This window comes from Aotus nancymaae, unplaced genomic scaffold, assembly GCF_030222135.1.
Source record: "Aotus nancymaae isolate 86718 unplaced genomic scaffold, 86718_ANA_hifiasm-v0.15.2.pri h1tg000028l, whole genome shotgun sequence".
Classification (NCBI taxonomy): Eukaryota; Metazoa; Chordata; class Mammalia; order Primates; family Aotidae; genus Aotus; species Aotus nancymaae.
In genome coordinates, this window is record NW_026988441.1 from 13,793,882 (window position 1) to 13,818,951 (window position 25,070).

Here is a 25,070-nt window from a genome sequence, read left to right on the forward strand (position 1 = left end):
ATGTTGGTGAGAGGCAGGGGCCAGGGGTCCGGCTCGGGCTTCTCTTTAGGCGCTGAGCCACCAAGGCCTTCTCCTTTGCAGAGTCCCACTGCCTCCCTCGATGCAGAGCCTCCGAGCGTCCCAGTCCCCGACAGCTTCCCCGCGGGCCCCAGTGTCTCCCCAAGACGCCTGGAGTGGCCGCCGGGGCTCGAGGAGGCGCTGAGCGCGCTGGGGCTGCAGGAAGAACGCGAGTACGCCGGGGACATTTTCGCCGAAGTCATGGTGAGCCCACCCGCCGCCTGCCCTGGTGAGGCCAGCGCCGCCCACCACCCTCTCAACACCACCCCCGAACTCCCACTGCGCCAGCCTCTCTCCTCCGGGTCACTGGCGGCAACGTCCAGGCTTTTGTCTTGTGTTCCGCTGGGAATGCCCTTTCCCACCGTCCCCAGGCTCTTTGCAGCCCCTTTTGGGGTGTTTATGGTCCCCCGTACTTGTCCTCCACATTTATTCATTTAACAAATATTTAATGGTTCAGTGTCGAATGTTTTAGGCCCTGGAGGTGCTGTGATGCTGGCCTCGTTCTGGGGCGATGAGCAAACATGTAGGACAATTAGAGAAAAACCACCCAAGCCAAAACGTTGGCCTCACCAGCCCTCAGACGTCCCTAGCAGAGGGGTGCTGCGGAAGGAAGACTGAGGGGAGGAATTTATTTAACGTCCTGCCAGCGACTCTCCTGGGCCAGGATCTCTATTAGGACCTGAGAGACACCTGTGTTCTGGTCAGGAGTCCCTGCGTCATGAGGCTGGCAGCCTAGCAGGCGAATAGACAGAGCGCACAGGGAGACACCTTCAAAGTGAAATGCTGAGACAGAGCTGGTGACCAGGTGGGAGGAGTAGAGACAAAGTCATGGAGATGTCGGTTGAACGACAGACCGTGCAAGGAGCTGGGGAAGGACACCCTCTGTAGAGGAAAGAGAGGGTGGAAAGGGCCTGGGGTAGGAATGGGCTTGGCATAGTCTAGGAGCCAAAACGAAGGCAGTTGTGGCTGAAGTGTGGGTTGTGAAGGGAGAGAGGGAAGAGGTGATGTTGGAGCAGAGCCTGAAAGAAATTAGAGTTTTCTCCAAGGGTACTGGGAGCCATGGAAGTGTTTTAAGCTGGGGAGTTCCTTGGTCAGATCTTTCTTTGGAAAGAATCTTCTGGGTGCTCTGAGGCAGATGGGTTGAGAGTTGGCAGTCAAAAGTGAAGTCTGAGGCTGGGCATGTTGGCTCATGCCTGTAATCCCAGCACTTTGGGAGGCTAAGGTGGCCTGATCACCTGAGGTTGGGAGTTCAAGACCAGCCTGGTTAAACATGGTGAAACCCCTTCTCTACAAAAATTAGCTGGGCGTGGTTGTGGGTGCCTGTAAACTCAGCTACTTGGGAGGCTGAGGTGGGAGAATCACTTGAACCCAGGAGGTAGAGGTTGCAGTGAGCTGAGACTGTGCCTTTGCACTCCAGTCTGGGCAACAGAGGGAGACTCTGTCTCCAAAAAAGAAAAAAAAAATGAAGTCTGGGAACCTAGTGGGAGCCACCTAGGAGGCCACGTGGCTCTGGGGGCTATAGACTGGAGAGGTGGGTGTGGGGGCATCTGGAACAAAGCCAGAGTTCTAGGTGAGGGCCTCTAAGAGGAATGCATTTGGAGGCCAGTTTGGGTGTGGCATGCCTGAAACGTTCAACTGACTGGAGGAGGCTGCTGCACCCAGGGCTGGAGCTCAGGAGAAAGGCCAGGCACAGGTGTGGAGAGTGAGGCATCCCTGCCTCAACCCCAGGTGTGCCGCGTTCTGCCCCGGAGAGCCCTGCCCCGAGCTGTGACCCTGGAGATGCGCGCCCTGGTGGTAGATTGGCTGGTCCAGGTGCACGTAGGTATCTGGAAGGGTGTGGGGAGCTGGGTTTGCATCACTGCCCAGGACCCCGTGGTCATCCGTGCCCCTCCTCAGGAGTACCTGGGTCTGGCTGGTGACACACTTTACCTGGCGGTGCACCTGCTTGATTCCTACTTGAGCGCCAGCCGCGTGCGCTCACATCGCCTGCAGCTGCTGGGCGTGGCCTGCCTGTTTGTGGCGTGCAAAATGGAAGAGTGCGTGCTTCCCGAGGTACTTCCGGGGTGGGATTTGGGAGGGTGGATGGAGTCCTTGCGGGAGTCACTGATTCAGTGCCTACTGTGTGCCAAGCACCGTGCTGAGTCTGGGATTCCCAACGTGTGTGAGGGAGGGGCTGTCAATGTGTCCCTTAAACAGAAGAGGAGACTGAGGCCCAGAGAGAAGACACTTGCCCCAAATCAAGCAGCTGGAACTTGGTCTTGAATAGTCTGTCTTAAGGCTGGGTGCAGTGGCTCACTCCTGTAATTCCAGCACTTTGGGTGGCAGAGACGGGCAGATCACTTGAGGTCAGGAGTTCAAGACCAGCCTGACCAACATGGTGAGAACCTGTCTCTACTAAAAATATAAAAACGAGCCAGGCGTGGTGGTACGCATGCGTGTAGTCCCAGCTACTCAAGGAGGCTGAGGCAGGAGAATCCCTTGAAACCAGGAGGCAGAGGTTGCAGTGAGTCACGCCACTGCACTCTACCCCACACACAAAAATCCCTCACTTTGAGAAGCCAAGGTGACCTCATCTCTAATTTAGAAAAGTAAATAAAAACGAACGAGTTCATCTTGAGTTGTTACCGTCAACATGCATGAATTCAGTGCCTTATCAGAACTGCCTGGTGAAGCAGGGAGTAGTATCTGTTTTACAGAGGGAGAAACTGAGGCTGAGAGCTTAAGTTACTGTCCTGTGTCACACAGTGAGCAGACGGTGGGGTTTGAACTCGGACCTAGGTCTTGAACGCAGGACTCTGAAGCCCGTTCTCTCTACGACTTCCAGACGCAAGCCAATAGCCTCATTTTACACACCAGGAAACTGAGGTCCGGAACTTGGGCCGTTCCAGGGCAGGGAGTAAAGAGCTGGGATCCAGGGCTCTTTCACCTCCCCCTCATATCCCCCATCTGCAGCCCACCTGCCTCTGCCTCCTGGGTGCGGACTCCTTCTCGCGGGCGGAGCTGCTGCGCGCGGAGCGCCGAATCCTGAGCCGCCTGGATTTCCGGCTGTACCACCTGGGCCCGCTGCTGTGCCTCGGGCTGCTGGCTGCGCTGGCAGGGAGCAGCCCCCAGGTGGGCCTCGTGGATACGCGGGGTGAGGGTGGGGCCGGGCCGGCGTGGGGTAGGGCGGGGCCTGACAGTCGCCCCGCCTCGCTTGCAGGTGATGCTACTTGCCACCTACTTCCTGGAGTTGTCTTTGCTGGAGGCCGAGGCGGTGGGATGGGAGCCAGGTCGTCGCGCGGCTGCGGCTCTGAGCCTGGCGCACCGCTTGCTCGACGGGGCGGGCTCCAGGCTCGAGCTGGAGCTTTACAGGTGTGGCCTTCTTGGGGGGCCGGTATGGGGTCACCTCAGCTTCAGGGACCTCCCTTCCCGGTCATTTTTATCGTCTCAGAGAATGAGAGACAATTATTGGGGAGGAGGTGGCACCTAGACTTGATTTTTCTGGTTATGGGAGAGAATGGGGTGGGAGGATCCCATTAGTCCAGATCTGGGGGCGCTTAACCTTGCCCCAGGGTGGAAGATAAAGTCTCCTAGGCCCAGAAGATGCCCCAATTGCCTTCCAGGGCTGAGAACGAAGGCTCTCCCAGACCTCGAGTCCTCTAACTCTGTATCTGGTGGTGGATGGCGTGTCCCTTTAGCTGCTAGGGCCGCTAACCGTGCCACCAGGTGGCAGGGCGAACCGTTTTTCTCCCAGCCTGTATCCCCAGGATAGAGAGGATGGCTGTCCATCCTCGGCTCCCCTTCTTGCTGCCTCGAGGGTTCTGGCTCCCCACTAGCTGCTCCCTGCAGGGAGAATCGGGTGTCCACCCTCCCCGGTATCCGCCTAGTCACTCCAGTGCCCGATCTCGAAAGCCCTGGCCCGTCCGTGGGGACCCACAGCGACGCCTCTTGGCCTCGAAGCTCCAGTTCTGAGGATGGGTCATTTCCACCCCCTTGCCCTGCCTCAGTTTCTCCAACTCCCTCTGCAGCTCCGAGGAACTGGGTCCCCTCGAGCCGTGCATGGCCCGCGCTGCGCTCCGAGGTCCCGCGCCGGGCCGCGCCGCCGTCTTCTTCAAGTATGCGCGGTCCCAGCGGCAGGGCACCAGCCTCACCGCTGCCTGCCTGCTCCGCCGCCTCCACCTGAGCCTCCCTGAGTGCTGAGACTCAGTCATCAAAACAAACAAAAAAAACAACCTCCCAGTGTGTGTTCTTCTCTCATCTCAATAAAGTAAGTTTTTATTTTGAGCACTCTCTACCCTCATTGGTCGAATTCCAGTCCCTTCTTGCTTTTGATTGGTCGCTTTCTAGGGCTCGCATCCCTCTGATTGGATGTTCTCACCACGTCCTTTAACGGTTGCTGGATATAAAATGCAAATTCTGAATCCTCCACTAGGGGGCAATGGCGGGCTTCCCCTAGAGCCATTCAGCAGGATAAAACTGGGATCCCCTAAGGATTGGCATGAAATCGGGAAGGAAGGGGACTGTGGGGAACTGAGAAAGCCCGCCCCGGTCGGAAGGAATGCTACCTCGATGCTGCCGGATTTTCAGATCTTACTCAACTAAATCTGAAATTCTGCAATTCCATCTCTGCCTTTAGATGTTGACTAATTCAATATTTCCTTTTTTTCTTTTTTTAAGACGGAGTTTTGCTCTTGTTGCCCAGGCTGGAGTGCAATGGCACGATCTCAGCTCACCACAACCTCCGCCTCCCGGGTTCAAGCGATTCTCCTGCCTCAGCCTCCCAAGTAGCTGAGATTACAGGCATGTGCCACCACGCCCGGCTCATTTTGTATTTTTAGTAGAGACGGGTTTTCTTCATGTTGATCAGGCTGGTCTCGAACTTCCAGCTTCAGGTGATCCTACCGCTTTGGTCTCCCACAATGCTGGGATTACAGGCGTCGGCCACTACATCCAGCCTAATTCAATATTTCTTAATTGTTGTACAAGCCCCAACACATCACCTATATTGGACTATGAAGATAGGGTCTCAGGCCTGGGAGACTCTCTGTGAAGGTCATCAGTTTGTAATAGTAAGTCCTGGATAGTAAGAGTTTAATCAATGGGGTCTGATAGACTTAATCTGGGAAGTGCCCAGGTGTCAATGGGGATTAATTATGGTACCCACCACCTGACACTGTGGGGAGGATGTGAGTTAAAATATACGTAAAGCTTTATGACGATGTCTGACACCTAGGAGGTGTTGTAAGTGTTAGCATTGCATCCCAGCAGCACTGTGATTTTAGGTACAGTTGTCCTCTGCTACTGTGCCTGGGTACCCAGGTATTTACTTGGTCAGAAAACATGTGTTATGAATCAATGGCTCTTTTTTTTGAGACAGGGTCTCACTCTGTCATTAGGTTGGAGTGCAGTGGTGTTCTCAGCTCACTGCAGCCTCCACCTCTTGCGTTCAAGCGATCCTCCTGCCTTAGCCTTCCAAGTAGCTGGGACCACTGGCACACACCACCACGCCTGGCTAATTTTTTTATATTTTTGGTAGAGACAAGGTTTTGCCATGTTGCCCAGGCTGGTCTCGAAATCCTAAATTCAGGTGATCCACTTGCCTCGGCTTCCCAAAGTGCTGGGATTACAGGTGTGAGCCACCACACCTGGCCAGATCTTCATGTTTTTAATTACAAAACAGCCACACCGAGGTGGGGAAAGGTGTGCACACTGCTCAATAACTCACACTCGGGTGTTTTACCTGCCTGAGTTTGGAGATGCAGAAAGGAAAATGTTTCCATGCCTGAGATGTTCAAGGTTGGACCCCAGGGTTGAGGGAGAAACTCACCCAGCAAAAGCATTTTACAGCAAAGTACAATAAGAGACAGAGGCAGATGCTGTGGTTGAGATGGAAGATGCTGAGTTCTGGTTTCTGTCTGTCACATGCAACCTGCATGTGGGACCTTCAGCCAGAGGATGTGCTGTGGGGTTGGATGTGGGGAGAATGGAGGTGCTTGGGACTGAGACCCAAGCTACAGTCTCAGGGGAGGGAGAAGGAGTAGTAATGCAGAATGCTATTCACTCACACGCTCATTCAACTACTGTATGTGGATGCTGACTCAGAGCCAGGCACTCAAGATCACATGACTCAGAGTCTAATGGATAAGAAACACCAATTGTTAATTGCCCATTAATGTTTGAGGCCCTGTGCTAAGTGCCTTACCTGCATAAGATAATTCAGTCCCTGCAACCTCTCTGAGGTTAACTTGCCTTTTATCCTCATGTCACACAGAAAAAGTCGAAGGAGGAAGATGGAGGAACTTGGCCCAGGTCCCACAGCTAAGGAGGCGGCTAAGGAGGACTGAAGGGCAATCAACTCATTCACACTCGGTTTTTTTCTTGAAGCCTCCTGCATGCTTCCTTTCCTGGGGACTTGTTTGCCTTCTCACTGGCTTTCCCATATAGACAGGCGAGCTTGATGAGGGCAAGAAGGAGATCTCTCTTGTTTATAGAATCATTCCCTCCTCCAGGAAGGCTTTACTCACCACCTCAGCCCAGAGCAGTACCTCCCATATCCCAGCCCCGACCCCTCTGCCTGTGCCTCCTCCCCCCTGACCCTGACACCTCTGCCTGTACTTCCCAGGCTAGCCTGCTCAGGGCTGTCACTGTCTGGTCACTGGTCTGTCTTCCCACTGAACTGGGGGCCCAGTGAGGGTAGGATCTGAAGCTCATCCAGTCTCTGCTACATCCCAGTATCATCCAGCACAGAGCTGGGCACAGAAAGGATGTCAGTGAATATTTGTTGCATAAATTAGCAGATGAATCTGAAAGAAGGTATTCTCCCTCCCTTCCTCCCTCCCTCCCTTTCTTCCTTCATTCGTTTTTTTAAGACAGCGTCTCCCTCTGTCACCCAGGCTGGAGTGCAGTGGTACAGTCTCTGCTCACTACAACCTCTGCCTCCCAGGTTCAAGCGATTCTGCTGCCTCAGTCTCCTGAGTAGCTGGGACTACAGGGGTATGCCACCACGTCTGCCTAATTTTTTTGTGTGTGTAATTTGTGCGTGCGTGTGTGTGTGTCTCCATCTCCTGACCTCAAGCAACCCACTGCCCTTGGCCTCCCGAAGTGCTGGGATTAGAGGTGTGAGCCATCGTGCCTGGCCCTAACTGTAATATTATTGTCCCATGTTACTGATGAGGATACAGAGTTCCAGGTAGTTTAAGCGAGCTAAGTCATACCACTAGTGAGAAAATAAGAAGGGATTTGAATTTGGGCGGCTTGGGTCCAAATCCTGTGTTCTCACTCGATATGCCAAATGGCCAGCAGGCTGAGAGCCAGCTTTCCGGGAGGCTGATGTCTTCCTGCTCTTTCCCCCAGGCTTGTCCTTTCCTTCTAGAAATCTTCAGGAGTTTTGGGCACCAGGGAGGAGAGTAGGCAGGAGGGTGAGGAGGGTAAGGGAGTGGGAACAATTCGGGGTCGGGCTGGAGAACTAGGACTTGGCTAATTTGAGAGTGAGCATGGGGGAAGTCTCGAGGGGTTTCCCTAGACCCATAGGGGGCAGCCGGAGTCGGCTGCCGGAGGTGAGGGGGCGGAGAAAGGGTGGGGACCAGCCCCACGGGGGGCGATGCGGTAGCTGCAGCGCGGCGGCAGGAGTTTCCCACAATGCAGCGCGGTGCGCTGTCCCCGGTGCTGATGCTCAGCGCTGCCCCGGAGCCTCCGCCGCGGCCGCCTCCCGCCCTGTCCCCACCGGGCCCGGGCTCTGGCTCCCGCCATGGCTCGACTCGTCCCGGTCCTACCCCAGAGCCGTCGGGGAGCCTGGGCGCGGCGCTCGACAGTAGCCTGCGCGCCGCCGTGGCGTTCAAGGCGGAGGGCCAGCGCTGCTACCGAGAGAAGAAGTTCCGGGAGGCCATCGGCAAGTACCACCGAGCGCTGCTGCAGCTGAAGGCGGCGCAGGGGGCCCGCCCTGGCGGCCTGCCCGCCCCCGCCCCCGGGCCCACCAGCAGCCCCGGGCCGGCGCGCCTCAGCGAGGAGCAGAGGCGCCTGGTGGAGAGCACGGAGGTGGAGTGTTATGATTCTCTCACGGGTAAGCACGTGGGGAGGGGGTTGGCGACCTGGGGGACAGGGGCCCCGGGGCTGAAGGGTCTGGGGCCGTGGGCCTCTGGGGGAGACTTCAGAGCTTGATCAAGGAAAGAGATTAGGGGTAGGGGATGACTGCTCTGTGGCTAGAGGGAGCTGGGATGCCGGAAATGGTCTTTGGGTGGGGTCTTCAGGGCCTACTTCCAGAGTCATTCTTACCACCTTCTGGCTGCACGTGGACCTAAGGTGAGGAAGTCTCCCCTGAGTGAGCTGCTGGAGGTCCTGGCCCTCGACCCCCGCCCCGCCCCCGCGACGCCCTTAGTACCCTTGCCCACCGACAGCTCCGGACAGATCACCTAGCGGCCAGCGCCGTCCGTGTTTTGGCGCCCCCTAGTGGCGGTGCAGTTGCATCTGTTTTGATAGGCGAGCAGATTGGCGTCCCCGGTGGCCCGAGGTTCCCTTAGGCCAGGTTCCCTGCAGCCTGGAGCCCTGGCTTCTCGTGGTCAGGTGGGTTCTGAGGGTGCCACCAGGCTCTGAGAACCCCGGCCCCGGTGCCCCCGTAGCTTGCTTGCTGCAGTCGGAGCTGGTGAACTACGAGCGCGTGCGCGAGTACTGTCTCAAGGTGCTGGAGAAGCAGCAGGGCAACTTCAAGGCCACCTACCGTGCCGGCATTGCCTTCTACCACCTAGGTGACTATGCACGTGCGCTGCGCTACCTGCAGGAGGCCCGCAGCCGGGAGCCCACAGGTGAGTGGCAGGGCGGGGCAGAAGTGAGGGCTGGCCTAGGGATTGGAAAGGTGCTGGAGCAGAGGGAACGGGCAGGAAGATGGGGCAGAACAGTAGAGTCCTCCTCCCCCCACGGAGCTGCCTCAAGGGAGGGCTGTACCACCCACCCACTCCCTACATGCCCACTCCTCCACTTACCCCTCCACTCACCCCACCATTCACCCCACCATTCATCCACCCACCCTTCACCCATCCATCTCCCCATCGCTCCTCTGACATCTCCCCAGTCATTTCTCATCTACTGTCATTGACACACCTGATAACTCCTATTCACGGCCTCAGCCACTTCCCTATCCACCCACCGTCATCTCATTCCCCGCTCCCACCCTGTATAACGCACACACTTATTCCTCCATTCACCCACTCACCCATTCACACACACCTATCATTCACTCCCTTCACCATCCACTCATCCACCCGGGTGAGCGATGCCAGGAAATTGCGGTGTGCGCATGTGTGCACTTACGAGTGCAAGAGGGCAGACACGACACTCGGTTTTGTATTAAGAGCCAATGAGGGATGAAGAGGGATTACAACAGGTGCAGGGTTGTGGGAGTAGAGACGAGATTAGTTTTCCCATTAAGTGGCTGGGAGAGAACAGACTTCTTGCAGATGTCACCGGAGGATGAGAAGTGTGATGGGAGCCTCTGCGAAGAGGCATTCTTGGCACAGGGTGCTGCAAATACAGGTGCATAGAGGTGTACAGTGTCACTGGCTGTGGCTTTGGGGAAAGGCTCTGGCACTACTGGCTGTGTGAGTGAGCTGCTGGAGACTGCGGAGAATAGAGTGTGAGCCAGGATGGTGTGGAAGTCACCTGCTGCCCCAGGACACCCAGATGATGCCCTGCCTGCCTCCCCTGCAGACACCAACGTGCTCCGCTACATCCAGCTGACTCAGCTGAAGATGAACCGTTGCAGCCTCCAGCGGGAAGACAGTGGAGCTGGGGCCCAGACTCGGGATGTGATTGGCTGAGGCCAACCCAAGAGGACCGTCTCTACCCGCTCATCCTCCCACCTCACCATGTATGTAACTTCCCCCTGACTCATATGTTTGCTGGTAAAACACTTGTCACTGGTGATCATAACTTGTGTGGTGTTCTTGGGGGGGACCAGGGAGGGTCACATCCCTTGGACCTTAGAAACCCAGAGAAGCCCAGGGAGGGTGTGTGGGGTGGGGGAATGTTCCACTGGGTTGACCCAGCATCAGGGACTGGGCCCGGGAAAGAAACAGTCCAGGCCCAGTGCGGTGGCTCACGCCTGTAATCCCAGCACTCTGGGAGGCTGAGACAGGTGGATCACTTGAGGTCAGGAGTTTGAGAGCAGCCTAGTCAACATGGTGAAACCCTGTCTCTACCAAAAATACAAAAATTAGCCAGCTGTGGTGGTGGGTGCCTGTAGTCCCAGCTACTCAGGAGGCTGAGGCAGGAGAATCACTTGAACTCAGGAGGTGGAGACTGCAGTGAGCTGAGATGGTGCCACTGCATTCCAGCCTCGGCGACTGAGCCAGACACTGTCTCAAAAAAGAGAAAAAAGAAAATGAAAAAGGAACACAGCCAAGTGCGGTAGGGGGCAGGGGTTACCTTTAATGCTGCATTTTTGTGCCAAGTCCCCCATGATGCCCTGTCCCTGAGTATCCCTGCCCACCCTCCCCTCAGTGCAGGGCGGACACAGGGCTCCACCCCCTGGGGTACAAAGGAATAAGTTAAGTGTCCCCCCTCCCCCCTTCCCCAATAAATAGAGTGAGCATCCTGCCCAGGGCCTCCCCCACCTTCTGGCATGGCGGGCTGGGGCGGGGCCTGGGGCGCTACATTCATGGCTGCCCAGGCGGGCGGTGGTGGGCAGGCCTTAGTGGGAGCCATGGGCCCCGCATAGGGGCACTGTGCTGTCCTGGTTCTGCCCCTCCATGTCCATGTCCAGCAGTGTGGGCTGCATGCTGGGGGGCCCAGGGCTCTCCGGAGTGTCTGGCCTGCTGGGAGGCGAGATGGTGAGCGTCCGGCCAAAGGAGACCAGTTTCCAGGGGTCCAAGCGAGGGCGACTGGCAGCTGGCCGAGGTCTCGGGGCAAAAGTCAAGGTGGTGGGGCGGCCTGGGAACTCGGGGGGCCGGCGGCGGGCTGGGAACAGGGCCTGGGGGTCGGGCAGGCGGGGGAAGTCCAGAGGGTCTCGAGGGCCTGGTAAGAGAGGTTCAGAGGAGGTGAGTGGGGTAGGGCAGAGGGTGGCATTGAAAAGCTCAGTTCTGGTTTCTCCCGAGAAATCCATGGATCTTGTTGTACCCAATTTCCAGCTGCAGCGCGGCAGTGCTGGGACCCTGACCTAGGCTGGGACCCCTCCTAGGTGCTTGCTGTTCTGGGTGGACCCTGGCATGCTTTTTTTTTTAAAAAAAAAAAGATGGGGTTTCCCCATGATGGCCAGGCTGGTCTTGAACTCCTGACCTCAGTTGATCCACCCACCTCGGCCTCCCAAAGTACTAGGATTATAAGCGTGAGCCACCGTGCCCGGCCTGGTATGCTCCTTAACCTTCTGGAGCTGCTGCTTAGCAGCCCCTGGGACCAAAACCCTGGTCTTCCTGACTTTCGTACACTGGGCTAATAAGCCCATGCAGGCAGACTTCAGGCATGGCTTACCTCTGGATGGGGATAAACATGGCACCTCACTACAGAGGTGAGGAGCAAATAAAATAATTTAACACAAGCAGGAGTGCCCGACAGTGGGTACTGAATAACACTGCCATGGCGGCATCTCTGCCCCAGTTAACTGATAGAGGAGAGCAGTGTCTAGGCGCTGTGTAAGAGTTGGCAATGGCCATGCTGGTCACTATTGCTAAAGGCACCCACCTGGCCTTGTAGGCATCAGTTTGCCACCCGTGTCTCAATCCCCTGGACACCCCCAACGCCTCCAGAAGTGAGGGGCAAAGGGACACAGACCGTCCCTCCTCCACAAGAAGCAGGAGGTGGCCGCTTGAGGGTTTGTGGCTAGGCTGGACTTGTGACCCTGGCAAAGGAGGGAAGAGAGGGTTTTCTGCAACCTGGGTGCAGGGTGCCTCACTCACCAGGGCCGTGGGCCGCGGGCTCGGGAGGACCCCGCTGCCCCAGCACCCCGTCCGATGGAGTCCGCCGGTGCCCGCGGCTCACAGCGCCGGCGCGTGCAGCCGTGACGTGGGTGGGCGTGAGCGACTGGCGGGGGTCCTTCTTGAAGCTCTCCAGCTCCAGGTCCACCAGGGGGTTGGCGCTGGGTGAGGGTGTGGGAGCAGGCGGGGAGGGTGGAGGGGAAGGCGCGGCCGGCGCGGCCTCGTCACTGTCTGAGCGCAGCAGTGAACGCGTCGAGTTGCAGTCGGACACTGACGAAAGCGACACGAGGGTGACCGAGGGCACCAGGCCCAGGCCCACGTCGTCGCGGTGGCCATGGGAACGCGCGGGCGGGCTGAGGCCCCGCGGGAAGCGGCCGGCGCGGGGGAAGAACAGGCCGTCTAGCCAGCGCCGCTGCTCTTCGCTGTCACAGGCTGCGCGCGCCTCGGCCACGTCAGCGCCCAGGCCTACGGCCCCCAGCAGCGTGGCGCAGCCTAGCAGCGCCAGGTCGCAGCGCCGCCGGGCGCCGTGTCCCCACCGAGGGGGGGGCAGGGACGGCGTCGGCTCCCATGGCGTCCGCGCCCCCGGGGAGGGCTCGGAGGGCAGCGGCACCGAGAGGTAGGACGGGGTCGAGTAGGGGGAAGGGGGTACGCTGCTGCCTCCGTCCTCTGCCTCAGCAAACTCCTCTGCAACAGGAGAGGGCCATCTGTCACTCAGCTGCGGGGCTGGCCAGGGCGCCAAGGGGACCCCTTTAACGGTAAGACCAAGACTCAGAAGCCTCGTTCTTGAATCTGTCTCCCCGAGGAGCTTCGGGGAAGAGTGCTCCCTGCCCCTGGAAATAACCTCCCACCTCCCAGGGGCCACCATCTCCTTTTCTAGGAAGGCCTCCCACCCACTGACCCAGTGAAATCTGGGAGGCTCTTCCCTCAGCTCCGGGAGGCTCACCCCTTTGGCCAGGGAACCCCCATCCCCTTTCAAGCACCCAGTCTCTTACCCATCTCATTGAGGCTGGCGAAGCCGGGGGCGATGGGTGTGTGTTTGGGGGACTTGCCCAGGTTGGGGGCGCTTGATGACCACTGTTTGCTTCCTTCTCCCAGCCCCTTCAGCCTGCAGGGGACCAGGGAGAGATGGAGACCTCAGTCCTGTGGTCTGGAGCCTGGGAACTGGGGCCTGGGCACAGGGCGGGCACCACCACGCCTTACCTCTCCTCTCCCACCCGCTCCTTCTGCAGGGTGGAACTGGGCCCCCACGTTCGTCCCTTCTTCTTGCCCCCGACCAGTTCTTCCTTCTTGGGGGGCCCACTGCGGCTCCATGTCCCACTGCCTCCGCTGCTGCTGCCACTGCTGCTGCCACCACAGTCCACGGGAGTCACTGGGGCCAGAGAAGCCACTTGGTTACTGGATGGAGGATCTGTCCCCACTGGGCTCCCAGCCCCCAGGGCCCCAGCACAGAACCACCGTCTGCTTGGGAGTCCAAAGGCTCTTTCGAACTCCAGTCATGACCTTCCCTCCTATAAATCCTCCCATAGCTCCCTACTGCTGTCAGGACAAAGTTCCAGTGCCTCCACCTGGCACTGAAGGCCATGAGCGATTCCCTGTCAACTCCTCCAACCTACCCTGCTCTTCACAGCCTAACCTTTCACCATTCATTCCAGCTGGCTGCCTGCGCTTCCAGCTTCCAGCTCTGGGTAGTTAGTTCCCTGCGGGTCAACTGCCCTTATCTCTATCTCTGCGACGCACTAGACCTATCTGGTGCCACTGCTTGCTGCCATGGTATGGGTATTTATCTGTGTGTCCCCTGCAGGACTGACCTCCTGGGCCTGATACAGAGCAGTTGCCCGGACAGAGGGCAGGGGGGCTGTGGGTGGGGACAGTGCTGGGGTAAATGAGGGATTGGAACTTGGGAAGTAGCCTTTCACCCTTCAGCCCACCAGCAAACTCCGACAACCGTATCTCTGCCATATCGCCTCGATGGTGGACATGTGTCCCTTCCAAGTCCCCCCACCCTGGTCTGGCCTCCAACATCTCACTGCTCTCTCCACCTTTATTTCTTATAGCAGCCAGAGGGAAAAGGTCAATTCGATTCCTTCAGTGCCTTGCTCACATGGCTCTGGGGGCTGTCCCAGAGCCGCTAAAAGAAAATCCATAGCCCAGGCCTGGCGGCTCATGCTTGTAATCCCAGCACTTTGGGAGGTCAAGGTAGGCAGATCACAAGGTCAAGAGATCAAGACCATCCTGGCCAACATGAAGAAACCCTGTCTCTACTACAATTACAAAAATTAGCCGGGCGTGGTGGCATGTGCCTGTAATCCCAACTACTTGAGAGGCTGAGGCAGGAGAATTGCTTGAACCCAGGAGGTGGAGGTTGCAGTGAGCCAAGACTGCCCACTGTACTCCATCCTGGCAACAGAGCAAGATTTCATCTCAGAAAAACAAAAAAACAAAAGGAAAATCCATACCAGGCCAGGTGCAGTAGGTTTCACCTAGAATCCCAGCACTTTGGGAGGCTGAGGTGGAGGAATCACTTGAGGGTCAGGATCAGGAGTTCGAGACCAGCCTGGCCAACATGGTGAAACCTCTACTAAAAATACAAAACTTAGCCAGGCCTGGTGGTGCAGGCCTGCAGTCCCAGCTACTCAGGAGGCTGAGATCAAGCCACTGCACTCCAGCTTGGGAGACAGAGCAAAAGCGTCTCACCATGGAATACTATGCAGCTATAAAAAGGAATGAGATCATGTCCTTTGCAGGGACATGGATGGAGCTGGCAGCCATTAGCCTCAGCAAACTAATGCAGCAACAGAAAACCAAACACTGCATGTTCTCACTTATAAGTGAGGTGAACAGTGAGATCACATGAACACAGGGAGGGGAACAACAGACACTGGTGCCTGTCGTGGGGGCAGGAGAGGGAGAATATTAGGAAAAACAGCTAACGCCTGGGCTTACTACCTAGGTGATGGGTTGATAGGTGCAGCAAATTACCACGGCACACATTTACCTCTATACCAAACCTGCACGTCCTGCACACGTGCCCCAGAACTAAACATCAAAATTAAAAACACAAAATCCATACCAAAGATGTCAAATGAAAATTTAAAAAAACAAAAACGAAAAAAAAAAAAATCCAGACTCCTTATCCTGCTCTTAGGCCTCTGCCTGATCTGACCCCTGTGAACTCCCTGACCGCAAAACCTACGTCCTCCTCCCATTCACTGTGCTCCAACCAAGCGGGCTAACAAGCAGCCCATGCTGCTCCCACCTCCAGCTTTTACCTTTGCTGTTCCCTCCGCTGGTTAAAAGTAGCTGGGATCACAGGCATGTACCACTACGCCCAGCTAATTCTGTATTTTTTTTTTTTCTGAGACAGAGTTTCGCTCTTGTTACCCAGGCTGGAGTGCAATGGCGTGATCTCGGCTCACCGCAACCTCCGTCTCCTGGGTTCAGGCAATTCTCCTGCCTCAGCCTCCTGAGTAGCTGGGATTACAGGCATGCACCACCATGCCCAGCTAATTTTTGTATTTTTAGTAGAGACGGGGTTTCACCATGTTGACCAGGATGGTCTCAATCTCTTGACCTCGTGATCCACCCACCTCGGCCTCCCAAAGTGCTGGGATTACAGGCGTGAGCCACCGCGCCCGGCCCTAAGTCTGTATTTTTAATAGAGATGGTGTTTCTCCATGTTGGTCAGGCTGGTCTCGAACTCTCGACCTCAGGTGATCTGCCTGCCTCAGCCTCCGAAAGTGCTGGGATTACAGGCGTGAGCCACTGTGCCTGGCCAGGTCTTTGGACTTGATGTGGAACTACATCACTGGCTTTCCCAGGCTTGCAGAAGGCAGATTGCAGGACTTCCCAGCCTCCCTAATTGCATGTGCCAATCTCTTATAACGCATCTACTTTTTTTTGTTTTTAAGTAGAGATGGGGTCTCACTTTGTTGCCCAGGCTGGTGTTGAACTTCTGGGCTCAACCAATACTCCCACCTCATCCTCCCAAAGTGCTGGGATTACAGGCATGAGTCGCCGTGCCCAGCCAATATATCTCTTTCTATATATCTAAACATATGCAGCTGGGTGTGGTGGCTCATGCTTGTAATCCCAGTACTTTGGGAGGCCTAGGTGGGTGGATCACCTGAGGTCAGGAGTTCAAGACCAGCCTGGCCAACATAGTGAAGCCTTGTTTCTACTAAAAATACAAAAAATTAGCCAGGCCTCGTGGCGCATGCCTGTAATCTCAGCTAGTAGCAGGGCTGAGGCAGGAAAACTGCTTGAACCTGGGAGGTGGAGGTTGCAGTGAGCCAAGATCGTGCCATTGTACTCCATCCTGGGTGACAGAGCAAGACTCTGTCTAAAAAAAAAAAAAATGCTAATCATTCTGTTTCTCTGAAGAACTCTGACTAATACACCTCCTCTTTTATTCCCTTCCCTGAGTTCCTTTAAAGAACTTATCACTACTAGAAGTCATTCTGTGGCCGGGCACGGTGGTTCACGCCTCTAATCCCAGCACTTTGGGAGGCCGAGGTGGGTGGATCCCTTGAGGTCACAAATTGGAGACCAGCCTGGCCAACATGGTGAAACCCCTAACTCTATTAAAAATACAAAAAATTAGCTGGGTGTGGTGGTGTGCACCTGTAACTGCAGCTACTCGGGAGGCTGAGGCAGGAGAATCACTGGAATTGCACCACTGCACTCCAGCCTGGGAGACAGAGACTCCATCTCAAAAAAAAAAAAATTATCCTGCTTACTGACTTACTTGCTTACTCTGTTTCCTGTGATAAGAATAAGGAAAAGGGCCTTGTCTGTCTTGTTTCCTGCTGTTACTCTGGCTTGGTGCCAGGTACAAACATCAGGCTCAAAGATGTTTGTTGACTGACTGATCGACTGACTGGTCAGGGCCTTGGGAGATACTCACGGCGAATGGCCCTCAGCCGGGGGATGATGCTGGGGCTTGCCGGGGGGCTGGCGCCGTCGGATCCTTTCCGCTTATCCAGAGTTGGAGAGGCCTGGACTGTGATCTTATGCTCAAAGCCTGCAGAAAGAAAGAGAAGCTTTCCTAAGCAAATGGTTCCACGGGTAACCAAAGGGAAGTTTCCACTGTAGAAGCAGAGAAGGAATTCTAGAATGGGGGGAACACTGCCATTTTTCATTCCTTAATGCAGTAGTTCTCAGAGTGTGGGCCCCAGACCAGCAGCATTACCATCAGCTGAAAATGTCTTGTCAATGCAAATTTTTGGGCCCTCCCTGAATCAGCAAGTTGGGGTGAGGCTCAGCAAAGGAAATGTGGTTTAATAAGCACAAGTGCAGCAGCTCTAGCAGACCAAGGACCTAGGCCTGTGTCCAACATGGCGGCCAGTAGCCACGTGTAGCAACTGAGAACTTGAAATGTGGCTTGTGCCATAAAGGAATTGGAATTTAACCTTTATTTATCTAATTTTAAAATTGTATATATTTATATATATGGAGGTTTCTCCATGTTGTTCAGGCTGGTCTCAAACTTCTGACCTCAAGTGATCCACCCACCTTGGCCTCCCAAAGTGCTGGGATTACAGGTGTGAGCCACTGCACTTGGCCATAAAAAAATAAATATATATTTTGTGACAGAGTCTTACTCTGTCACCCAGGCTGAAGTGCAGTGGCGCAATCTCTGCTCACTACAACCTCTGTTTTCTGGGTTCAAGTGATTCTTTTTTTTTTTTTTTGAGACGGAGTTTCGCTCTTGTTACCCAGACTGGAGTGCAATGGCGCGATCTCGGCTCACCGCAACCTCCGCCTCCTGGGTTCAGGCAATTCTCCTGCCTCAGCCTCCTGAGTAGCTGGGATTACAGGCATGCGCCACCATGCCCAGCTAATTTTTTTGTATTTTTTTAGTAGAGACGGGGTTTCACCATGTTGACCAGGATGGTCTCGATCTCTTGACCTCGTGATCCACCCGCCTCGGCCTCCCAAAGTGCTGGGATTACAGGCATGTGCACCATCACACCTGGCTAATTTTTGCATTTTTAGTAGAAATGGGGTTTCACCATGCTGGCCAGGCTGCTCTAGAACTCCTGGCCTCAAGTGATCCACCCTCTCTGCCCTCCCAAAGTGCTGGGATTACAGGCGTGAGCCACTGCACCTGGCCAGATTTAAAGATATTTTTGAAGAGAGAACAAAAGTTCAAAAGTATCCTAAATGTCAAGACAGATGTTCCTCTTAGAGGGTGGTGTGAGGTTGTGTTTGGGAGGGCAAGTGGAAAGCACTTGGGATGGCTGTGGGGTTCTCTCTGCTTTCAAGGGTGGGTGACTAGAGTAACTCATTTAGCTGTACATGTTTTCGGTCACGTCCCTCCCTCCCTCTCTCCTTCCTTCCTTTTCTTTTAGGTATAGGGTCTTGCTCTGCTGCACAGACTGGAATCCAGTGGTGTAATCACAGCTTACTGCAGCCTTCAACTCCTGGACTCAAGTGATCCTCCCACCCCAGCCTCCCCAGTAGCTAGGACTATAAGTACATGCCAACATGCCCAGCTAATTTTTTTTTTTTTTTAAATCTGGGGTCTATGTTGCCCAGGCTGGTCTCAAACTCCTGGCCTCACCTTGGCCTCGCCAGTAGGCTGGTGCTACAGGTGCTCGCCACTGCACTGGGCTGATCATTGACTATGTGTGATACATTTGGCAATAAAAACAAGTTGGAAAAGAAAAGGAAGAGAGAAATCCTAGGTCAGGGCTGCTCCCAGCAGCCTGAGGGGCGCTCTGGGGACGCGGGTGGGTACCGGAGGGCAGGCTGATGTGGCTGCCGCCTTCCCGCAGCTTGAGCAGGCGGCTGCGCTTGAAGTTGCCCTTGCGCTTGCGGACCCGGGGCTTCTCCTGGCTCAGCTGGCACATGAGCAGGTGCAGCTCCCGCTCCACGATGTCCATCTCACGCTCTGCCAGCTCCTGCTCCCGCCGCCGCAGCTGCTCCTCCTGGAAGCGCTGCTCCTGCGCCGCCCGCAGCAGCTCCTCCTCACGGCTTCGAAGCTCCTGGGGAGGAGAGGCGGGGGCTGGGGGAGGGGCTTAGCCACTCTGCTCCCTGGGGAGGGACCCAGGGCTGCTGGGTCTGGTTGGTGCCTCACACAAGGGTACTCTGCTGTGGGGCACACTGGGTTCACCACTGGACTCGTGCTTTGCTAGCCAAGCTGGGTGCCAGGGAAGGGAACTGTTAGCCCAAAGAAAGGGGTGCCTTTTCTTTCTCTTTTCTCTTTCTTAATGGTTCCATTTAGAAAACTTCAAACATCCACAAAAGCAGAGAACAGCGCCCCCCAGTACCCATCACCCAACTTCAGCCATTACCTATGCTTTGTGAATCTTGTATCCCCATCCTTCTCTCCTCTTGCCCTTTCTTCATTTCTGCTGTAGTATTTTAAAGCCAACCCCAGACATCATGCAATGTCACCTGTAAGTACTTCAGTACAGGGTGCCTTTTTCTTATTAATCCACCAGCAGGAGGCTGTCTTTTCTTAATATGCAAAAAAGGCTCCCTTGACCCTGCATGGACCCAAAGGCTGGGGTTCAGGGGAAGGGTCTCTGAGCAGCCCAAGGCATCAGAACTCAGGGGTCTTGCTCCATCTTTCCCACCTCGCCCCCTGCCTTCACCTTCTCCTTGGTCCGAAGGTCATCAAACATGTGCTGAATCTCCAGCTTCCAGTCTTCCTGCAGCGAGTGGAAGGACTCCAGTGGCATCTGGAACAGGGCTGACTGTTCGATGACTTCAAGCTGCTTCAAGATGCTGCCAAAATCTGGCCGCCCGTGGGGGTCTGGGTCCCAGCATTCTAGGGTGGGAGGAGGAAGGACAGTGGTGTGGGGTAGGGGTGTCAGTGGTCATGCTGTGGGGACTCAGCCTGCGCAGAGGAAGGCAGAATTTCTGCGGACTGAAGACAAACAGCTTCTCTGGAGCTGAGGGGAAGGGATTCAAAGCCAAGCTCCTGGTCAATTCCACTCAGCGAAACGCTGGGAGAGAAACCCCAGGACCTGTACCCTAAGGAGGGGCCGGTGGTAGAATCAGGATCACTGCAGAATCCCAGGGCCAAGGAGTCCTAACAGATTGTCTTGGAGAGCTCTGGGCCTGGCTAAAACAAGGGGTCAGGGGTGGGGGAATGGAGCCAGCCATGGGGAGACTGTTTAGAGTCCAGTGGGTTCCAGCCCCTTCTCCCTCACTCCTGGGCCCACTGGTATGGATGGGTGTGAAGGGGCGAGGTCTGGGCCCAAGGGTCCCTGCCACTCCAAGCTGAGCCAACCCTCTCCATGGGGCCCCAGCTCACCTTCCAGGAGACGGGCAAAGGGCTCAGGGCACGTGGAGGGAATGGGCAGCGTCAGCTTATTCATAGCCACGCCATACGCCACGGCCAAGGCGTCGATCTCACGGTAGGGGACCTCCCCCGTCAGCAGCTCCCACAGCAGCACCCCAAAGCTGCAGGCAGGGGAGAGGAAGGGGTGATGTCACAGCCCACCCCAATCCTCACCTATACTCAGCCCTGCCCTCAGTCCCATGTAGGGCTGCCCTCACCCCAACACCCACCCCTGGCCAATGAGGTCACAAGAACTTGCTTTGACCTCCATGGCCTTATTCTCCAATAGATGGGGTGGGCTGAGCTGTCTGATATCTCTCCTTTGTTCGGCCTCTCTTCCCTCGCCCCTGCCTGAAAACCTTCAGGTCCCATGTTCCTACTGGGCAAATCCATCCTTCTTACTTTTATTTTTGTAGACCTGGAAGTCTCACTATATTGCCCAGGCTGGTCTCAAACTCCTAGGCTCAAGTGATCCTCCTGCCTTGGCCTCCCAAAGTGCTCGGATTATAGGCATGAGCCTCTGCACCTGGCCTATATCCATCCTTCTTGACTCTGGCCTTTGATGACCCCTGCAGCCTCACCTCTCAACACCATCAGCCCATTCTAACCCTGACTTCATCTTTCAGCCACACTGAATACTGAACAGGCCCTGTTCTTCTGACCTCTGGCCTTTGCACATGCTGTTCCCTTTGTGGAACACACTCTTCCCTTGTGTAACTATTTGTTCCTCAAGTCTCAACTCAGGTTGCCCCCTTTGCCAGGAAGCCTTCCTTGATTCCACAGCCTCCAAAGCTATATTAGAGGCCCCTCCTCTATGTTCCCACAGAACACGAAGCACTTACCTCTAAAAACCAGTTAACACTATTTAACATTTATAAAGCACGCACTGCAGGCCAGGCACTGTGCAAGGCACTCGGTAATCCTCACAACAGCCCTGTAATTTGGTATGACCCCTGCTTTATCTGATGAGCAGGTACAGGCTCAGAGAGGTTAAGGGGCTTGCCTGAGGTCACACAGCTAGTGAGTGGTGGAGCCACTCGGATTTGGGTCTGCCTGCTGCCCAGGACAGTGCCCTCAGTGGCTCCAAGGTTCCAGAGCATGCGTCACTGTGCTGTGGTCACCTGCAAGGCTATCTTCCCCTGCAAACTCTGCATCCTCCCAGGTCCTGATGGCCATTCTGTGTGGTGCCTATCCTGGAGTAGATCCCTGGTCTCCTCCATCATCCACTCATCCATTCATTCAACATATACCTTTTTTTTTTGCTTGAGACAAGAGTTTCTGTTGCCCAGGCTGGAGTGCAGTGGTGCGATCTCGGCTCCCTGCAACCTCTGCCTCCCGGGTTCAAGTGATTCTTGTGCCTCAGCCTCCCAAGTAGCTGGGATTACAAGCACACACCACTACCCTGGCTAATTTCTGTACTTTTAGTAGAGACAGGGTTTCACTATGTTAGGCTGGTCTTGGACTCCTGACCTCAGGTGATCCGCCTGCCTTGGCCTCCCAAAGTGCTGGGATTACAGGCATGAACCACTGTGTCCAGCCCATTCAACATATACTCGTTAAGTGCCTACTGTGCGCCAAGCACCATTCTAGACACTAGAAGAGATAGACACAAATCACTGCCCCCATGCAACTGACAGCCTCCCATTCTTCAGTGACAGTGCTGGTGAAGTGGAGCTGGCCACATGCTGCCTGCATGAGTTTTCCATTCTCCTTTGCAGCTAAGCATGTCCACATGACCACAGTTCTGGTGCATGAGACGTAGGAGGGTGTGTAGTAGGCGATTAGCTTCTGGGAAGCGTCCTTAAAAAGAAGGTATGCCCTGGACGGGTGTAGTGGCTCATGCCTGTAATCCCAGCACTTTGGGAGGCTGAGGCAGGCAGATCATGAGGTCAGGAGTTCAAGACCAGACTAATATAGCGAAACCCTGTCTCTACTAAAAATACAAAAAAATTAGCTGGGCATGGTGGCGCATGCCTATAATCCCAGCTACTCAGGAGGCTGAGGCAGGAGAATCACTTGAACCCAGGAGGCAGAGGTTGTAGTGAGCCAAGATCACACCACTGCACTCCAGCCTGGGCAACAGAGTGAGACTCTATCTCAAAAAAAATAAAATAAAATAAAATAAAAGAAGGAGTACCCCTTTCCTCTTTTCACCTTCCTATGATTGGAATGTAGACATAAAAACTGGAATAGGGGCTGGGGGCAAGGGGAGGGAGAGACTTATGACAAACACCTAACGCACACAGGGCTTAAAATCTAGATGACGGGTTGATGGGTGCAGCAAAGCACCATGGCACATATATACCTCTAACAAACCTGCACATTCTGTACATGTAACTCAGACTTTAGAGCTAAAAAAAAAAAAAAAAGAAAAAGCTGAAGTCTAGAGCCGGGCACAGTGGCTAATGTCTGTAATCTCAGCACTTTGGGAGGCCAAGGCAGGAAGACCTCTTGAGCCCAAGAGATTGAGACCAGACTAGGAAACAAAGTGAGACCTCGTCTCTACAAAAAATTAGCCTGGCGTGGTGGCACGCCTGCAGTCCCAGCTACTAGAGAGGCTGAGGTGGGAAGATCCCTTGAGCCCAGGAGGTTGAGGCTGCAATGAGGTGTGATGGCATCACTGCACTCCCCCAAGGTGACAGAGCAAGACCTTGTTTAAAAAAAAAAAAAAAAACTGGAGCTTGAGCAGTCATTTTGGATCATGAAGTAAACTTGAGAATGGAGACCGTACAAGGTGGGGGAAACCAGTGTTTTTAACTGGAGGGTGGCATGATCCTCCCCACTCCGCCATGTCCCTGGAAACCTACGGCGATATTTGGATTGTTGTAATGACTGGGAGTACCACTGAAGTTTGGTGGCTGGGAGGTATGGATACCCTGCATCCTGATAAGTACAGGACACAAAGAATTAGCCTGCCCGGCCGGGCATGACTAACTCACACCTGTAATCCCAGCACTTTGGGAGGCTGAGGCAGGTGGATCACCTGAGGTCAGGAGTTCAAAACAAGCCTAGCCAATAGGGTGAAGCCCTGTCTCCACTAAAAATATAAAAAGTAGCTGGTGCATGCCTATAATCTCAGCTACTTGTGAGGCTGAGGTAGGAGAATTGCTTGAACCCGGGAGGCGGAGTTGCAGTAAGCCAAGATTATATCATTGCACTCCAGCCTGAGTGACCAAGTGAGACTCTGTCTCCAAAAAAAAAAAGTGATCGCATAAATGAATGCCTGATGTAAAGCCATTTGGAACTTTTCCCAAAGGGCTACTCTGCTCTAGGCTGAGCTGGGGACTTCCTGTCTGATCTGTCTCTGTCCCATACCCATTAATTTGCTGCTCGGACAATCTGGCGCCTTGGCTGGGAATTGACGGGAACAGTAAATGGGGAGACCCAGGTTTGGCTCCAACCAAACAGAAAACTCTGGGTTGAAAGTTTCCACGGCCTCCATCAACTCTCACTGGTGACAGCAACAGTCCCATCATTAGCTGTCTCTACCTAACAGCCAAAGGAGCATTATTATTATTTTTGAGACAGAGTCTCACTCTGTCGTCCAAGCTGGGGTTCAGTGGTGCCATCTCGGCTCACTGCAACTTCCGCCTCCTGCAGTCAAGCGATTCTCCTGCCTCAGTCTCCTTAGTAGCTGGGACTACAGGCACCTGCCACCACGCCCGGCTAATTTTTGTATTTTTAGTAGAGATGGGGTCCTTCCTTCCCTTCCCTCCCTTCCTTCCCTTCCTTCTTCCTTTCCTTTTTTCCTTTTTTTTTTTTTTTTTTTTTTTTAAGAGACGGGGTTTTACCACGTTGGCCAGGCTGGTCTCGAACTCCTAACCTCAGGTGATCTGCCTGTCTCGGCTTCCCAAACTGCTGGGATTACAGGCATGAGCCACCGCACCCAACCTCTGTCTCTCTTTCTTGAGATGGAATCTCACTCTGTCACCCAGGCTGGAGTGCAGTAGCACCATTATGGCTCACTTACAGGTTGATGAGTGCAACACACCACCATGGCACATGGGTTCAAGCAATTCTTCTGCCTCAGCCTCCTGAGTAGCTGAGATTACAGATGTGCGCTCCCACGCCTGGCTAATTTTTGTATTTTAAATAGAGATTCGGTTTCACATATTGGCCAGGATGATCTTGATCTCCTGACCTTGTGATCCACCCACCTTGGCCTCCCAAAGTGCCAGGATTACAGGCATGAGCCAATGTGCTGGCTGAATTTTTGTATTTTTAGTAGAGATGGGATTTCACCATGTTGACCAGGCTGGTCTCAAACTCCTGGCCTTAAGAGATCCACCCACCTCAGCCTCCCAAAGTGCTGGGATTACAGGTGTGAGCCACTGCACTTGGCCCCCAAAGAAGTTTTTATTTACTTCCTTTTAAAAAAATTAATTAAAAAATTTCTTTTTCATACAGATGGGGTCTCCCTATGTTGACCAAGCGGGTCTCAAATTCCTGGCCTCAAGTGATCCTCCCACCTTGGCCTCCCAAAGTACTGGGATTACAGGTGTGAGCTACCACGCCATTCACAGACATGGCTCCTCAAGGCTTCCTACTTCATTGGAATAAAACCTGCAGGCCACTCCCTCACCCACAGGGCCTTCCAGCTCACTCTCCTACATCATCTCCTTCCTCTCTCTTCCTTGCTGGCACAGTGGCAGCCACGTGGGCCTTGTTGCTGTTTCTGGAACACACCACGCTCACCTCAGCCCCTCCTTTCGGGTAGCTGCTCCCCCTGACTGGGACACTTCTTCCCCCAAACTTCTTGTGGCTAGCTCCTTTTTGCCACTCAGAACTCAGATGAAGTATCATTTCTCAGACTGCTCAGAGAAGCATTCCCATCCCAAAAGTAG

The 25,070-nt window shown here is 54.7% G+C and overlaps 3 protein-coding genes across 4 annotated transcripts in view; 2 read left to right on the forward strand and 1 right to left on the reverse strand.

Moving 5' to 3' along the window:
- Positions 1–7,852, forward strand: CCNP (cyclin P). Its single transcript, XM_064381313.1, has 12 exons — positions 1–261; positions 1,786–1,875; positions 1,954–2,109; positions 3,010–3,168; positions 3,257–3,408; positions 4,065–4,303; positions 4,714–5,105; positions 6,308–6,405; positions 6,659–6,849; positions 6,930–7,029; positions 7,390–7,454; positions 7,814–7,852. The coding sequence occupies exons 1-6, from the start codon at positions 1–3 to the stop codon at positions 4,234–4,236; spliced, it is 990 nt and encodes a 329-aa protein (XP_064237383.1). The 3' UTR covers positions 4,237–4,303; positions 4,714–5,105; positions 6,308–6,405; positions 6,659–6,849; positions 6,930–7,029; positions 7,390–7,454; positions 7,814–7,852.
- TTC9B (tetratricopeptide repeat domain 9B) lies at positions 7,675–9,951 on the forward strand. The gene is made up of 3 exons (XM_012461385.2): positions 7,675–8,095; positions 8,652–8,834; positions 9,736–9,951. Exons 1-3 carry the CDS (start codon positions 7,675–7,677, stop codon positions 9,843–9,845), a joined length of 714 nt encoding a protein of 237 aa, XP_012316808.1. The 3' UTR covers positions 9,846–9,951.
- MAP3K10 (mitogen-activated protein kinase kinase kinase 10) overlaps positions 9,462–25,070 on the reverse strand; it is a 21,607-nt gene continuing 5,998 nt past the window's right edge. Inside the window, exons 3-10 of one of the 2 annotated variants that reach the window (XM_012461387.2) lie at positions 20,200–20,348; positions 19,535–19,710; positions 18,676–18,922; positions 16,840–16,956; positions 13,137–13,305; positions 12,929–13,041; positions 11,919–12,620; positions 9,462–11,040 (exon numbers count right to left, since the gene is read on the reverse strand). In XM_012461387.2, coding sequence (XP_012316810.2) covers positions 10,718–11,040; positions 11,919–12,620; positions 12,929–13,041; positions 13,137–13,305; positions 16,840–16,956; positions 18,676–18,922; positions 19,535–19,710; positions 20,200–20,348 — 1,996 coding nt within the window. In that variant the 3' untranslated portion in view covers positions 9,462–10,717. Of the gene's footprint in view, positions 11,041–11,250; positions 12,621–12,928; positions 13,042–13,136; positions 13,306–16,839; positions 16,957–18,675; positions 18,923–19,534; positions 19,711–20,199; positions 20,349–25,070 lie in introns of those variants that run through there. The other variant, XM_064381310.1, reaches the window with a different exon arrangement.

Bases quoted from the DNA above. Each gene is read 5' to 3' on its own strand.
- CCNP (XM_064381313.1), top strand. From the start codon at position 1: ATGTTGGTGAGAGGCAGGGGCCAGGGGTCCGGCTCGGGCTTCTCTTTA. The intron at 1,876-1,953 runs GTAGGTATCTGG...GCCCCTCCTCAG, and splicing joins ATTGGCTGGTCCAGGTGCAC to GAGTACCTGGGTCTGGCTGG. The intron at 3,409-4,064 runs GTGTGGCCTTCT...CTCCCTCTGCAG, and splicing joins CTCGAGCTGGAGCTTTACAG to CTCCGAGGAACTGGGTCCCC.
- TTC9B (XM_012461385.2), top strand. From the start codon at position 7,675: ATGCAGCGCGGTGCGCTGTCCCCGGTGCTGATGCTCAGCGCTGCCCCG. The intron at 8,096-8,651 runs GTAAGCACGTGG...GTGCCCCCGTAG, and splicing joins GTGTTATGATTCTCTCACGG to CTTGCTTGCTGCAGTCGGAG. The intron at 8,835-9,735 runs GTGAGTGGCAGG...CCTCCCCTGCAG, and splicing joins CCGCAGCCGGGAGCCCACAG to ACACCAACGTGCTCCGCTAC.